Source organism: Synchiropus splendidus, chromosome 13, assembly GCF_027744825.2.
Source record: "Synchiropus splendidus isolate RoL2022-P1 chromosome 13, RoL_Sspl_1.0, whole genome shotgun sequence".
Classification (NCBI taxonomy): Eukaryota; Metazoa; Chordata; class Actinopteri; order Syngnathiformes; family Callionymidae; genus Synchiropus; species Synchiropus splendidus.
In genome coordinates this window covers 16,005,288-16,018,447 of record NC_071346.1, presented here as the reverse complement: position 1 = coordinate 16,018,447, position 13,160 = coordinate 16,005,288, and the positions used below count along the sequence as shown (strand labels likewise).

General features: G+C 43.0%; 1 protein-coding gene and 1 long non-coding RNA gene across 15 annotated transcripts in view; one reads left to right on the top strand and one right to left on the bottom strand.

Annotated features, from left to right (window-relative positions):
- LOC128769140 (uncharacterized) overlaps window positions 1-13,160 on the bottom strand; it is a 57,694-nt gene that overhangs the window by 18,456 nt on the left and 26,078 nt on the right. For 11 of the 13 annotated variants that reach the window (XR_008416355.1, XR_008416346.1, XR_008416353.1 and 8 more), the window contains 2 exons: window positions 6,034-12,592; window positions 1,700-1,841 (listed from right to left, as the gene is read on the bottom strand). This is a non-coding gene — a long non-coding RNA (uncharacterized LOC128769140). The remainder of the gene's footprint in view (window positions 1-1,699; window positions 1,842-6,033; window positions 12,593-13,160) is intronic. The other 2 variants (XR_008416352.1, XR_008416354.1) reach the window with 1 other exon arrangement.
- LOC128769137 (myosin-7) lies at window positions 1,383-12,616 on the top strand. Of its 2 annotated transcripts, none has more exons than XM_053882481.1 (39): window positions 1,383-1,417; window positions 1,511-1,549; window positions 1,648-1,855; window positions 1,989-2,132; window positions 2,206-2,362; window positions 2,468-2,495; window positions 2,757-2,862; window positions 2,937-3,029; window positions 3,092-3,155; window positions 3,221-3,319; window positions 3,394-3,497; window positions 4,308-4,446; window positions 4,527-4,645; window positions 4,965-5,114; window positions 5,204-5,374; window positions 5,443-5,752; window positions 5,827-5,903; window positions 5,992-6,197; window positions 6,274-6,397; window positions 6,513-6,649; window positions 6,720-6,975; window positions 7,055-7,297; window positions 7,381-7,557; window positions 7,633-7,778; window positions 7,859-7,949; window positions 8,012-8,401; window positions 8,671-8,797; window positions 8,880-8,998; window positions 9,074-9,270; window positions 9,482-9,665; window positions 9,744-9,909; window positions 9,987-10,111; window positions 10,185-10,493; window positions 10,567-10,770; window positions 10,856-11,152; window positions 11,237-11,341; window positions 11,442-11,537; window positions 11,777-11,911; window positions 12,502-12,616. In XM_053882481.1, exons 3-39 carry the CDS (start codon window positions 1,655-1,657, stop codon window positions 12,520-12,522), a joined length of 5,817 nt encoding a protein of 1,938 aa, XP_053738456.1. In that variant the 5' UTR covers window positions 1,383-1,417; window positions 1,511-1,549; window positions 1,648-1,654; the 3' UTR covers window positions 12,523-12,616. The 2 variants fall into 2 exon arrangements, with proteins under 2 accessions (XP_053738456.1, XP_053738455.1); XM_053882480.1 differs by having other exon boundaries at window positions 5,824-5,903.

Sequence of the window (13,160 nt, the reverse complement as noted above, 5' to 3'; positions counted from 1 at the left end):
ATCCTGTTGACAGACGGACTAGGGGATGCCGTGTGCCCGGAAAACTCCTTGGCACCCGTCATAAAACGGACCTCAGGGTTAGTGGTGGACTTTTAAAGTGGTAGCGAGTGTTGACAGAGTAGATTTCAAAGATATCAGATATAAAACAGGAACAAAAGCCTGCTATAAAGCCGAAGCGGCTCGGTTTACACATAAAAAGATGACGAGTCGCGTGTCATATATCTGTCAGTCTCAATATATCAGGGTAAGTAGGGAGCGACGGGAGGCTTTTATCAGCTGCACTTTATCCTTGATGCGGGGTAAGTCGGCTCTTGAATGCCTCTCAGGCAGAGATGGTTTTTAAAATGGCATTTCACACAGTTATCTTTGTCCTCAAAGACATATCATGATGTCAGCCACTCTGTAACCGAGATTCCACAGACATCAAAATGCAAGAAAGATTCCACAGTAAGTTGCAGTGATACTGAAGGATGTTAGTCGGCCACAGCTCTCTATTGTGCGCCATCGTCAGTGCCTTGCAGTGAATCTCAAGCATGTCACCTGTGACACCCCTCTGTCTGTGCTGCCTCACACATGTCGCCTGCTTAATCTCATAGGCTAGTGTTCTTAATTTAGACCTACTGACTTGGTATCTCATGCTGTTTGTGTTTCAACAATGAGTACTCTTTGAACCAAACACAACATGTCAGTCTTGCCACTTGAGCTCTCTGAGTAACTGAGACCCATTCATCACATAACATCTCCTAAATACCCCTTGATAAGATGTGTGTTAGTCTCTAATGAGAGAAACAACCCCTACATTGAAAGGAAAGTAATGCTTTTTCTTTAAATAAAGTCAATAATTCCATTGCTTTTGTTTACATTGTAGTAGTAAACAAAACAACATGTTTACACACTCCTTTTTAAAATAATGTAAAGTTAAAAATACATTAACAACTATATATATATATATATATTTTTTTTTTTTTTTTTTCTCTCTCATCAACGAAGGTAAAGTAGCATATTTAAACAGCATTTGGATCAGCTGAGATCAGTTTGTCTTCACTGATGCTGCAGACCACATTTTCCAGTGACACACTCTCACATCAGGGATGTTGAGCATGGAATTATGCCAGTGTCTATTTAAAGATGGAGTTGTGGTGCCATGGCTGCTTGAGAATACCTATGATGAATCATTGTGCACCCAGCTCCTATTATGGCCTTGTCAGGGCGCCCCATTACTGATAAGACTCACACGGACTTCTATATTGCTCTCAACCCCTCATTAACTCGCCCCCCCCCTCACACACCCATCATCCCCACTCAGACACAATAACATTCCTGGACCCTGAAAGGCTACTCCATATTTGGTGGAGGGACTTTCTTTATAAAGGGGAGTGATGGTGACACCCCCAGCAGGTCACCATTCTATCTCAAGGTAAGTTGCAAGGACAAGTACTAATTGGTGGATGACAGTACCCTTCAAGAAGTTTATGGATCATAAATCAGCTGATAACTTGTGTTCCTCCAGGACCATTACACCTCATTCTCCTTAGTTGGGACTGGTAAGGTAAGACTAAGAAATAAGTACCACCTTCTGTTAGTGTGTTTTTTGCAGCTGCTCTTAGACTAAATGTGCAATATTTTCAATGCTCATCAATGAGGCAGGTTGAAGATGGGTGACGCTGCAATGAAAGAGTTTGGCGCAGCTGCCCCTTACCTGAGGAAGTCAGACCGGGAGCGGCTGGAGGCTCAGACGCGGCCCTTTGACATGAAGAAGGAGTGCTTTGTTCCAGACACAGAGGAAGAGTATGTCAAGGCATCCATTGTCAGTCGTGAGGGTGACAAAGTCACTGCTAAGACTGAAAAAGGAAAGGTCAGTGGATCAGGTGTGACATGAAAATAAATAAATAAAGTTAAGGCAGTGTTGGAGATTTTGAAAACAGAAATGAACAGTGGACCAACACTAGAATGTTGCCAAGTAATCAATATTGTGTCTCTTAACACAGACGGTGACGGTGAAGGAGTGCGATGTTCACCCTCAGAACCCGCCCAAGTTTGATAAAATTGAAGACATGGCTATGTTCACGTTCCTCCACGAGCCTGCTGTGCTGTTTAACCTCAAAGAGCGTTACGCAGCATGGATGATCTATGTGGGTGCACAGCTTCTGGAGCTACGTTCCATCACATTCATTCAAATATTTACAATCCTGTGTCTTTATCTAGACCTACTCTGGGCTTTTCTGTGTGACTGTCAACCCCTACAAGTGGCTGCCAGTCTACAACCAAGAGGTGGTCGTCGCCTACAGAGGAAAGAAGAGGAGTGAAGCTCCTCCTCACATCTTCTCCATCTCTGACAACGCCTACCAGTACATGCTAACAGGTCATTCATTTATCAGACGGCCAAATGAGAATCTTTAGTAATATTTGAAACTTGTCAAACATAGTATATTTATACACCTTTTAATTTGTTGCACTTTGTTTTCAGACAGAGAAAATCAGTCAATTCTCATTACGTGAGTCTATTTTATTTTGCACTCCACCTTTCTGGAAGGAGAACATGCTAAATCATTTAATACTCTTATACTCTATAATACTCTTGACAATACACTTATATTTTGTGTGTGTGTTCTGTACTTGAGAACTACATTTGCAAGCCTCACAGTTGCATGCCACTCCTCTGGTGACTCATGGTTGGTCTCGTGTGTGCACATACTGAGTGCTCCTCTGCTGCCGTTTCCTTCTCTTAATTCTCTTAACAACGTGTTCCTCTGTAGTGGAGAATCTGGTGCTGGGAAAACTGTCAACACTAAGAGGGTTATCCAGTACTTTGCCAGCATTGCAGCTGGAAGTGGCAAGAAAGACACCGGCTCTGAGAAAAAGGTTTGACATCAGCAAGCATTTCACGTTATTACCGAGTTTCTGTCTGACAAGAACATGCTGACGCTCTTTCTCAGGGTACTTTGGAGGATCAAATCATCCAGGCCAACCCTGCCTTAGAAGCCTTTGGTAATGCCAAGACCATCAGGAATGATAATTCATCCCGATTTGTGAGTTTCAAATCAGATCAGTTATAAATACCAAGTGTGAAGCTCATTCAACTCTACCACAGGGCAAATTCATCCGCATTCACTTCGCTGCAAGTGGAAAGCTGGCTTCGGCTGATATCGAGACATGTGGGTTGAAATCACATTTAGCTATGTCGATGACAAAACATTATTTAAGACTAAATGTCCGTCAGATCTGCTGGAGAAGTCCCGTGTCACCTTTCAGCTGAAGGCTGAGAGAGATTACCACATCTTTTACCAGATTCTGTCTCAGAAGAAGCCGGAGCTGCTTGGTATGCACAAACACTCCTCTGTCAACTCATTTAATATCCCAGAAAAAGACCATTCTAATCTCTCTCCTTTTCAGAGATGCTACTCATTACCAACAACCCCTACGACTATGCTTTCATCTCCCAAGGAGAAACGACTGTAGCCTCCATTAATGACGCTGAAGAGCTGATGGCCACAGATGTGAGTCGGGTTAAATTCATTCTATCTTGACTGACATTCACCCCTCACAAAGCTCAGTGAAGAATTTCTAGGCTTGAGCTAGTGTGGATTTTATTTTATTTCAAACAGCTGGCTGCATTATTTTTAGCTCATAGTTACTGAGGCCACTTGAAATGACATTATACAATTAGCTGAATATCATCTTTGGTTCACACATCATCCTGTTGGCTACCAGAATAATCTGGCAAATCTGTCCAATCTTGCCTCTGAATTGGCAGAATGATGCAGAGTCAAATTCCAGAGAGGTTCGTGGGTCAGACTCAGCAGAAGCGGACAGGGAGGAATGTCTGGAAATTACATGCTATGACCAGACAATACACTAATGACTTAAATATTGAAAAGCGTTTTTGAGTGTAGTTGTTTCAGTACGTGCTCTCCACCGATGCAAACACAGCAGCTATTCTGTGCTGAATATCTACTGATGACCTCTGCCATGGAGGTTATGTGACAGCGTCTGTTTGCCTGTGTCCAAAACTTTAGAAATTATGGATGGAATTTAATAAAGGAAATATGTGAAATGGGACAATATACATAAGATTCAAATTTAGGAATGATCCACATCTGGACCCAGGAATCTGTCAAGATTCTTTATAGGCGGGTTTTGCACTTTCGTTTCTAGTTTGGCATTAAGAGCATTATAGGCTTGGATTTAGAGACAATTTTATTGTTGTCAACTGTTAGTCATCTTGCAGGCATATGTAATTTGTCTTGCATACTGACATCTATCCACTGCTCTAACAATGAAACAAATTATTATCTATTTTCATCAAGGATGCGTTTGATGTTCTGGGCTTCACTCAAGAGGAGAAGAATGGCATTTACAAGCTGACTGGTGCCATCATGCACTATGGTAACATGAAGTTTAAGAACAAGCAGCGTGAGGAGCAGGCCGAGGCAGACGGCACTGAAGGTAACCGGGTACAGCGGGCGACCTACGCTACACATTTCTAACAAAGTGACTAACGCTGAAGATCTGTGCTTATCTGCCAGATGCTGACAAAGTTGCGTATCTTATGGGCATGAATTCTGCCGACCTCATCAAGGGTCTCTGTCACCCGAGAGTCAAAGTTGGGAATGAGTGGGTCACCAAGGGACAAAATGTACAGCAGGTGAGAGGAAAAAAGAAAGTGTAAAAACATGACAGGAAGAATTTTTAGACTTACCATATAGTACTTTTCATGAAGAAAGAATTAGAACATTATGATTCTTCAAAAAACTAGAGTACTTCTCAACTAATTAAAAAAAAGGCCATTTGAAGCTCCACGCATTCACCATTAGCGCCTGAGCTATGGAATAAGTTACTATGATATTCAAACCTAAATTTGAATGGGTATGGTATAAGACTAAAAGCACTGGAACCTCAGACATAGTGTGTGATTTATTGGTCTTTAATCTGCCTTAAGTTTTCATTTTCATTTGTTTTACTAGGTGTACTATGCAGTTGGAGCACTGTCCAAGGCAGTGTATGAAAAGATGTTCCTGTGGATGGTGGTTCGTATTAACCAGTCTCTGGACACCAAGCAGCCACGCCAGTACTTCATTGGAGTACTGGATATCGCTGGATTTGAGATCTTTGACGTAAGATGTTGCAAAGCACATTCATACACTCTCATTGTTTTTGAAAGTGACTGTGAATGTGAAGTAAAAATGGCTTTTTCACTGGACAGTTCAACACCTTCGAGCAGCTGTGCATCAACTTCACCAATGAAAAACTGCAACAGTTTTTCAACCACCACATGTTTGTGCTGGAGCAGGAAGAGTACAAGAAAGAGGGCATAGAATGGACCTTCATAGATTTTGGAATGGACCTGCAGGCCTGTATCGACTTGATTGAAAAGGTACGACACCTTGACAGTCATGCAACAAAACTATCATGGAAACACATACTGAAGACTGTTCTCTGTAGCCCATGGGCATCATGTCCATCCTTGAAGAGGAGTGCATGTTCCCAAAAGCCAGTGATGCCACTTTCAAAGCAAAGCTCTACGACAACCATCTGGGGAAATCTGCAAATTTCCAGAAGCCCAGAATCGTGAAGGGAAAACCAGAGGCTCATTTTGCCCTGATGCATTACGCTGGCACCGTTGATTATAACATCAACAACTGGCTGGTGAAGAACAAGGATCCTCTGAACGAGACGGTTGTTGGACTTTACCAGAAGTCTAATCTGAAACTGTTAGCCAACCTTTTTGCAAATTATGCTGGAGCTGATTCAGGTGAGCACTTCCGGTTGTTGTAGCTGGTGAATTCTCTTTCTACTGCGACACAAACCACTCCTGTTTTACAGCAGATAGCGGAAAGGGTGGCAAAGGAGGAGGAAGCAAAAAGAAGGGTTCATCCTTCCAGACTGTGTCTGCCTTGCACAGGGTCTGTATTAATATAAAATTGTTAAATAAGGCTGTATTTTTGACTACTGACATGAAACGAATACATTTTTTTGAATTGTGATCTGCAGGAGAACCTGAACAAGCTGATGACCAACTTGAGGTCTACTCACCCTCACTTTGTCCGCTGCATCATCCCCAATGAGACCAAGACTCCTGGGGCCATGGAGAACCCTCTGGTGATGCACCAGCTGCGCTGCAACGGTGTGCTGGAAGGCATCAGGATCTGCAGGAAGGGCTTCCCAAACAGGATCCTCTATGGAGATTTCAAACAGAGGTGTTAGTTCAGATTTGATAACGTCAAACTTTCAAACAGAAACCGAGAACTTAAACATGACCTTTTACTGTTTTAGATACCGTATCCTGAATCCTGCAGCAATCCCTGAGGGCCAGTTCATTGATAGTAAGAAAGGAGCAGAAAAACTCCTTGGTTCCCTGGATATTGACCACAACCAATACAAATTTGGACACACAAAGGTACTTATTCTCAAACATACATTTGTATCAAATAACAAGAGGAAGGAAGGTTCCTAAATGCATTCAAGTGTATTTGTCGGATTGTCGATTGCTGAAGTTTCCCAATTACTTCTAGGTGTTCTTCAAAGCTGGTCTTCTTGGGCAATTAGAGGAAATGAGAGATGACCGTCTGTCACTAATCATTACTGGAATCCAGGCAAGATCAAGAGGTCTTCTGGCGAGAGTGGAATTCCAGAAGATTACTGAAAGAAGGTAAGAGGAGGTTATTTTGAAATGTTGTGAACGCTCAGTGAAACAAAAAACGTTGGTATTTCCCTTGCAGGGATGCACTACTGGTGATCCAGTGGAACATTCGTGCATTCATGGGGGTCAAGAATTGGCCCTGGATGAAGCTTTACTTCAAAATCAAACCTCTGTTGAGATCTGCTGAAGCAGAAAAAGAGATGGCGAACATGAAAGAAGAATTCCTCAAGTTGAAGGAGGCGTACGCAAAGTCTGAAGCTCGCCGGAAGGAACTCGAAGAGAAAATGGTTTCGCTTCTCCAAGAGAAGAATGACCTTCAGCTCCAAGTTCAAGCAGTAAGAACAGCCCAAGCCTGTTCAACAAAAAAAACCCAATGCATTACATTTTTAGAAAACATAACTTTTCTTTGAATAGGAGCAAGACAATCTTGCTGATGCTGAGGAAAGGTGTGAAGGGTTAATCAAACACAAAATACAAATGGAGGCCAAGGCCAAAGAATTGTCGGAAAGACTGGAGGATGAAGAGGAGATGAACGCTGAGCTGACTGCCAAGAAGAGGAAATTGGAAGATGAGTGCTCAGAGCTGAAGAAAGACATTGATGATTTGGAGTTAACTTTGGCAAAAGTAGAGAAAGAAAAACATGCCACCGAGAACAAGGTACGACCAACTACAGATCAAAAGCAGGAATTCCCTCTGCATTACTCTTATAGTGGTTTGTTAACAAAACGGTTTCATTACAGGTGAAGAACCTGGTCGAGGAGATGGCAGCTCTGGACGAGATCATTGCCAAGCTGACCAAGGAGAAGAAAGCATTACAGGAAGCCCACCAGCAAACACTGGACGACCTGCAGAGTGAAGAAGACAAAGTCAACACTCTGACCAAGGCCAAGTCCAAGCTGGAGCAACAAGTCGATGATGTAAGAAGGTTTTTAGGAACATAGTTTTGAAATTCTTAGCCAACTTGAATCCTAATATAGAATGGTTTCTCCTAGCTTGAGGGGTCTCTAGAACAGGAGAAGAAGGTCAGAATGGATCTTGAAAGAGCTAAGAGAAAGCTGGAGGGTGATTTGAAAATGAACCAGGAGAGCCTGATGGACCTGGAGAATGACAAACAGCAACTTGAAGAGCACCTTAAAAAGTACATTCACCCATTGTGAATATTCATTTAAAACTACTACACAGAAGACATGAGCTGATATGTTGTACTCTGTTTGACAGGAAGGACTTTGAACTTAGTCAGCTCAACAATAAAATAGAAGATGAGCAGGCGATATCCCTTCAGCTACAGAAGAAACTGAAGGAGCTCCAGGTAAAGTACTGTTCAATATAAGTCACTCGACACAGTAATGAATGAACCTGACTGTTAAACAGGCTCGCATCGAGGAGCTGGAGGAAGAGCTGGAGGCAGAGCGAGCTGCCCGAGCCAAAGTGGAGAAGCAGAGAGCTGACTTGGCAAGGGAGCTTGAAGAGATCAGTGAGCGTCTGGAGGAGGCTGGCGGAGCAACATCTGCTCAGATTGAGATGAACAAGAAGAGGGAGGCCGAGTTCCAGAAGCTGCGCAGAGACCTCGAAGAGGCCACTCTGCAGCACGAGTCCACAACTGCGACACTGAGGAAGAAACAGGCCGACAGTGTGGCGGACCTCGGAGAGCAGATCGATAACCTGCAGAGAGTCAAGCAGAAACTGGAGAAGGAGAAGAGCGAGCTCCGCCTGGAACTGGATGATGTGGTTTCCAACATGGAACATGTTGTGAAGACAAAGGTTTGTGACACTGACTGAATTACTAGTGTTTTCACGAAGAAAAAACAAATGACAAGAAATTGCAAGAAGCTACTGTATTAAAGATACAACATTGTGTAGCATCATGGTTCATGATATCAACATGCACATTAAAATAGACAATATAACTACAATTCATTTTAGCTGTAAGCCGACTATAGGTATTTACATTTCTTTCAGGCCACAAAAAAATACATGCAGGCAACTTTTGGTCCCTGGATCTTGAGTTGGACATATTTTCTCTGTTACAGACCAATCTAGAGAAGACTTGCAGAACATTGGAAGATCAGATGAACGAGTACAAAACAAAGTTTGAAGAGGCTCAACGTTGCATAAATGACTTCAACATGCAAAAGGCCAAGCTCCAAACTGAAAACGGTGGCTATTTTTTTCATCATGTATTCAGTATTTGTGGCTGAGAAGAAACAAAAACTTTGGATTGCTATTATTTGTGTAACAGGGGAACTCTCAAGACAACTGGAAGAGAAAGACTCAATGGTTTCTCAACTGACAAGAGGAAAAATGTCCTACACACAGCAGATTGAGGACTTGAAAAGGCAGCTGGAGGAGGAAACTAAGGTACATTTTGTGCTGGTCTTAATTCGCCTATATCAAACGCAACAATGGTATTTACAAATATCCTATGACTGACAGGCCAAGAGTGCTCTGGCACATGCCGTACAGTCTTCTCGTCATGACTGTGACCTGCTCAGAGAGCAGTACGAGGAAGAACAAGAAGCCAAAAGTGAGCTGCAACGTGGCATGTCCAAGGCTAACTCCGAGGTGGCTCAGTGGAGGACTAAGTATGAAACTGATGCTATCCAGAGGACCGAGGAACTGGAGGAGGCCAAGTAAGATTATTAGACTTGATTTAAGTCATAGAATGTTTTGGAAAAAACAATATTGTCTGGCAGACCAGCTTTTTGTTTGTGTTATGTTCCTTTCAAAATGTAAGACGAACAAAAAGTTTGTCTGGGAGATGACTGAGCAGCCTGTGGGACAACAGATTTTATATATGAACAGTTACTACATAAATAACCGACCAGGAATCATTTTGTTTAGGAAGAAGTTGGCCCAGCGTCTCCAGGAAGCTGAGGAGGCTGTCGAGGCAGTCAATGCTAAATGCTCTTCTCTAGAGAAGACCAAACACAGACTGCAGAATGAGATCGAAGATCTCATGGTCGATGTGGAGAGATCGAATGCGGCTGCTGCTGCCCTGGACAAGAAGCAAAGAAACTTTGACAAGGTTTCCCCACACAAGCTCACGTTGACTTTAATGCAGACAAAACATCTAACTGCTGAATTCAAACCTGATCCCCAACAGGTCTTATCTGAGTGGAAGCAGAAGTATGAGGAGTCTCAGTGTGAGTTGGAAAGCTCTCAGAAGGAGGCCAGAGCCCTGAGTACAGAGCTCTTCAAACTAAAGAACTCATATGAAGAGTCCCTGGACCATCTGGAGACCATGAAGAGGGAGAACAAGAACCTCCAGGGTCAGAGCACAGATAATATTCACTAGAAATGTATCACACTTAATAAGGTACTTATCATCAAGTATAACTGTCAACAGAGGAGATCTCCGACATTACCGAGCAACTTGGTGAGAGTGGAAAGAGTATCCATGAGCTGGAAAAATTGAGGAAACAACAGGAGCAAGAGAAGAGCGAGATCCAGTCAGCTCTTGAGGAAGCAGAAGTACAGACATTAAGACTGACATATTTACCAGCTAAGGTCTTGTCATTTTAAAATGTACCTCACTGTCTACCAGGCTTCTTTGGAGCATGAGGAGGGCAAGATTCTCCGAGCTCAGCTGGAGTTCAACCAAATAAAAGCAGAAATAGAGCGTAAACTGGCAGAAAAAGATGAGGAGATGGAGCAGAGCAAGAGGAACATGCAGAGGACCATTGATACCCTGCAGAGCTCTCTTGAAGCCGAGTGTCGCAGCAGAAATGAGGCCCTTCGTTTGAAGAAGAAGATGGAAGGAGACCTGAATGAGATGGAGGTCCAGTTGAGCCAAGCTAACAGGCAGGCAGCTGAGGCCCAAAAGCAGCTCAAGTCTGTTCATGCTCATCTGAAGGTAAACACGAACAATGGATTTTAAGTTCCTCTATTATGAGTAGAAAGATTAACAATGGCTTTTGTAAATGCAGGATTGCCAAATTCAGCTCGATGAGGCTGTCCGGGCCAATGATGACCTGAAGGAGAACATTGCAATTGTGGAGAGACGCAATAATCTGCTGCAGGCAGAGCTGGAGGAACTCAGAGCTGCTCTTGAGCAAACAGAAAGAAGTCGCAAACTTGCAGAGCAAGAGCTTCTGGATGTTAGTGAGAGAGTGCAGCTTCTGCACTCACAGGTAAAAAAGACGTCATGGTTTGGAACATCTCTCTTGCTCTTGTATCACTTCTCAAACTCTTCATCACACCTCCTCTCTCCACCAGAACACCGGCCTGATAAACCAGAAGAAGAAGCTGGAGGTGGATGCATCCCAGCTTCAGACTGAGGTTGAAGACGCAATCCAGGAGTGTAGAAACGCAGAGGAGAAGGCCAAAAAGGCCATCACTGATGCTGCCATGATGGCTGAGGAGCTGAAGAAAGAGCAGGACACCAGCGCTCACCTGGAGCGCATGAAGAAGAACATGGAGCAAACCATCAAAGACCTGCAGCACCGTCTGGACGAAGCTGAGCAGATCGCCATGAAGGGAGGAAAGAAGCAGCTCCAGAAACTCGAGGCTAGGGTATGAGTCAGCAGTACATGGGGATTTGAAGGCACTTTCTGGCACTATCTGTTTTCTTAGCCATTGATTGTGACACATATGCAGGTGAGGGAACTTGAGAATGAAGTGGAGTCGGAACAGAAGAAGAGCGCTGAAGCTGTGAAAGGAATTCGCAAATACGAGCGGCGTATCAAGGAGCTAACATACCAGGTCTTTACACCTACTTGGCTGAGCAAGAACCCAGACTATTGTTCAGCGACTTTTGTTTTTTAGAACTAAATACCACATTTAACTATTGTTTTTGATTCAGACTGAGGAAGACCGCAAGAACGTTGTGCGTCTCCAGGATCTTGTGGACAAGCTGCAGCTGAAGGTCAAAGCTTACAAGAGATCTGCTGAGGAGGCCGTAAGTATAGTTCATTTCTCTGTCAAACCTTTATTCCCAAAGTTGATGGTTCAGGCAGCACATAGTGCAGCTGACTCACGACGAGAGGGCCTCAGGTTTGTATCTCTCTCAAGGCAACTCTGGGGCACAGGAATAAATATTGGCGCAGTTAATATCATGCCATTTTTCCTGCGCCAAAACAAAATTAAAACAGAACAATTCTGCGGTTACTTATGATTTTCTGTGTTTTCTGATGATAGGAGGAGCAGGCTAATACACATTTGAGCAAGTTCCGAAAACTGCAGCATGAGTTGGACGAGGCTGAAGAAAGGGCTGATATTGCTGAATCTCAGGTCAACAAGATGCGCGCAAAGAGTCGGGATGTTGGCTCCAAGGTAAGACCTTCTACAGCACCCCTTCACTAAGTACTCTAAGTACTGCATGACGCTATCCACTCATTCCTGACCAGCTGGGAATTAAAATGTGCATCACTCACAAATTCTACAATAAAATGAGCCACACAAGTAATTTTGTAGTCTTTATTTTGGAATCGGTGGTTAGAGTTAGTGCAGAAGGATCAAGTTAAGGGGACAAGTCATCACCAGTAACTTCCATAACCAATTCAAACTATACCTAAGATTTAACTTATCTCGTCATGTTGCGTTTACCACGCAAGTTTTTTAAGAATGTTTTTGCAACCTACACCGTTTGTGTCAGCAATGAATTAGACTGGGCATGAAGAACAGCTGCTTTTAGTTGTTTTAATGGAAACGCGTTTGTTAATAGTACATAGTATTGCGTTGAATGAATGAGAGGAAGATGCATTGTTTCACTGAGGAAAATGCACCGTTGCTCAAGATAAGAAGTAAAAGCAGGGACAGTGGCGAGCTGGCTGTCATTTTTGTCACACAATATTAGTCAGACAAATCAATTCATTATTGGTACAGCACGTAATCGTCTGTTCTTTTGTCTTTCTTTCCCACAGAAAGGCCTAGATGAGGAGTGAGAGTCACTGATGACCAGCCATGACCCTTGGGATCATCAGATGTGTAATCCTGACTCTGTCCAAAGTAATTCTGTAGAATAAAGCGGTTGTGCATTAAAACAAAGTGTGCCTGTGTCTTTTAAGCCAATCCACAGAGTGCATTCCACTTAAACCCAAAATAAATGGTCTGCCGTGAGATGAACTTGAGATGAGATGAACCAGTCAACAGACAGTGTGACATATGACAATACACCATAAAAAATGTGCATGCATTAATTATTCCAAAGACACACAAGTGGCACACAAAAATGTAAAACTTCACCAAGTAAAGACAAAAATCAAAACTATGAACTCCTCCATTACTTACTTACTTACTTACTTAGTCTACACAATTCAATGCCTTTTTAGGGTTTGAAATACCATTGATATAATTGATAGTGAAATTCAAATAAGCTCAACGCACAACAGATGGCAGTAGCGCTCCAAGACTCGCTCACACAGCACACATAACAAGGAAGGAGCTCACGCTCCAGCTCTCTCCTGACAGTGATGAATCTGTTTTCTGGATCAGAAGGCAATCCATATGACCACTGAAATCTGATCATCTGTGATCATCAGCAGTTCCTGCACTGAAAACTCAGTTGTTCAGCTAACACATC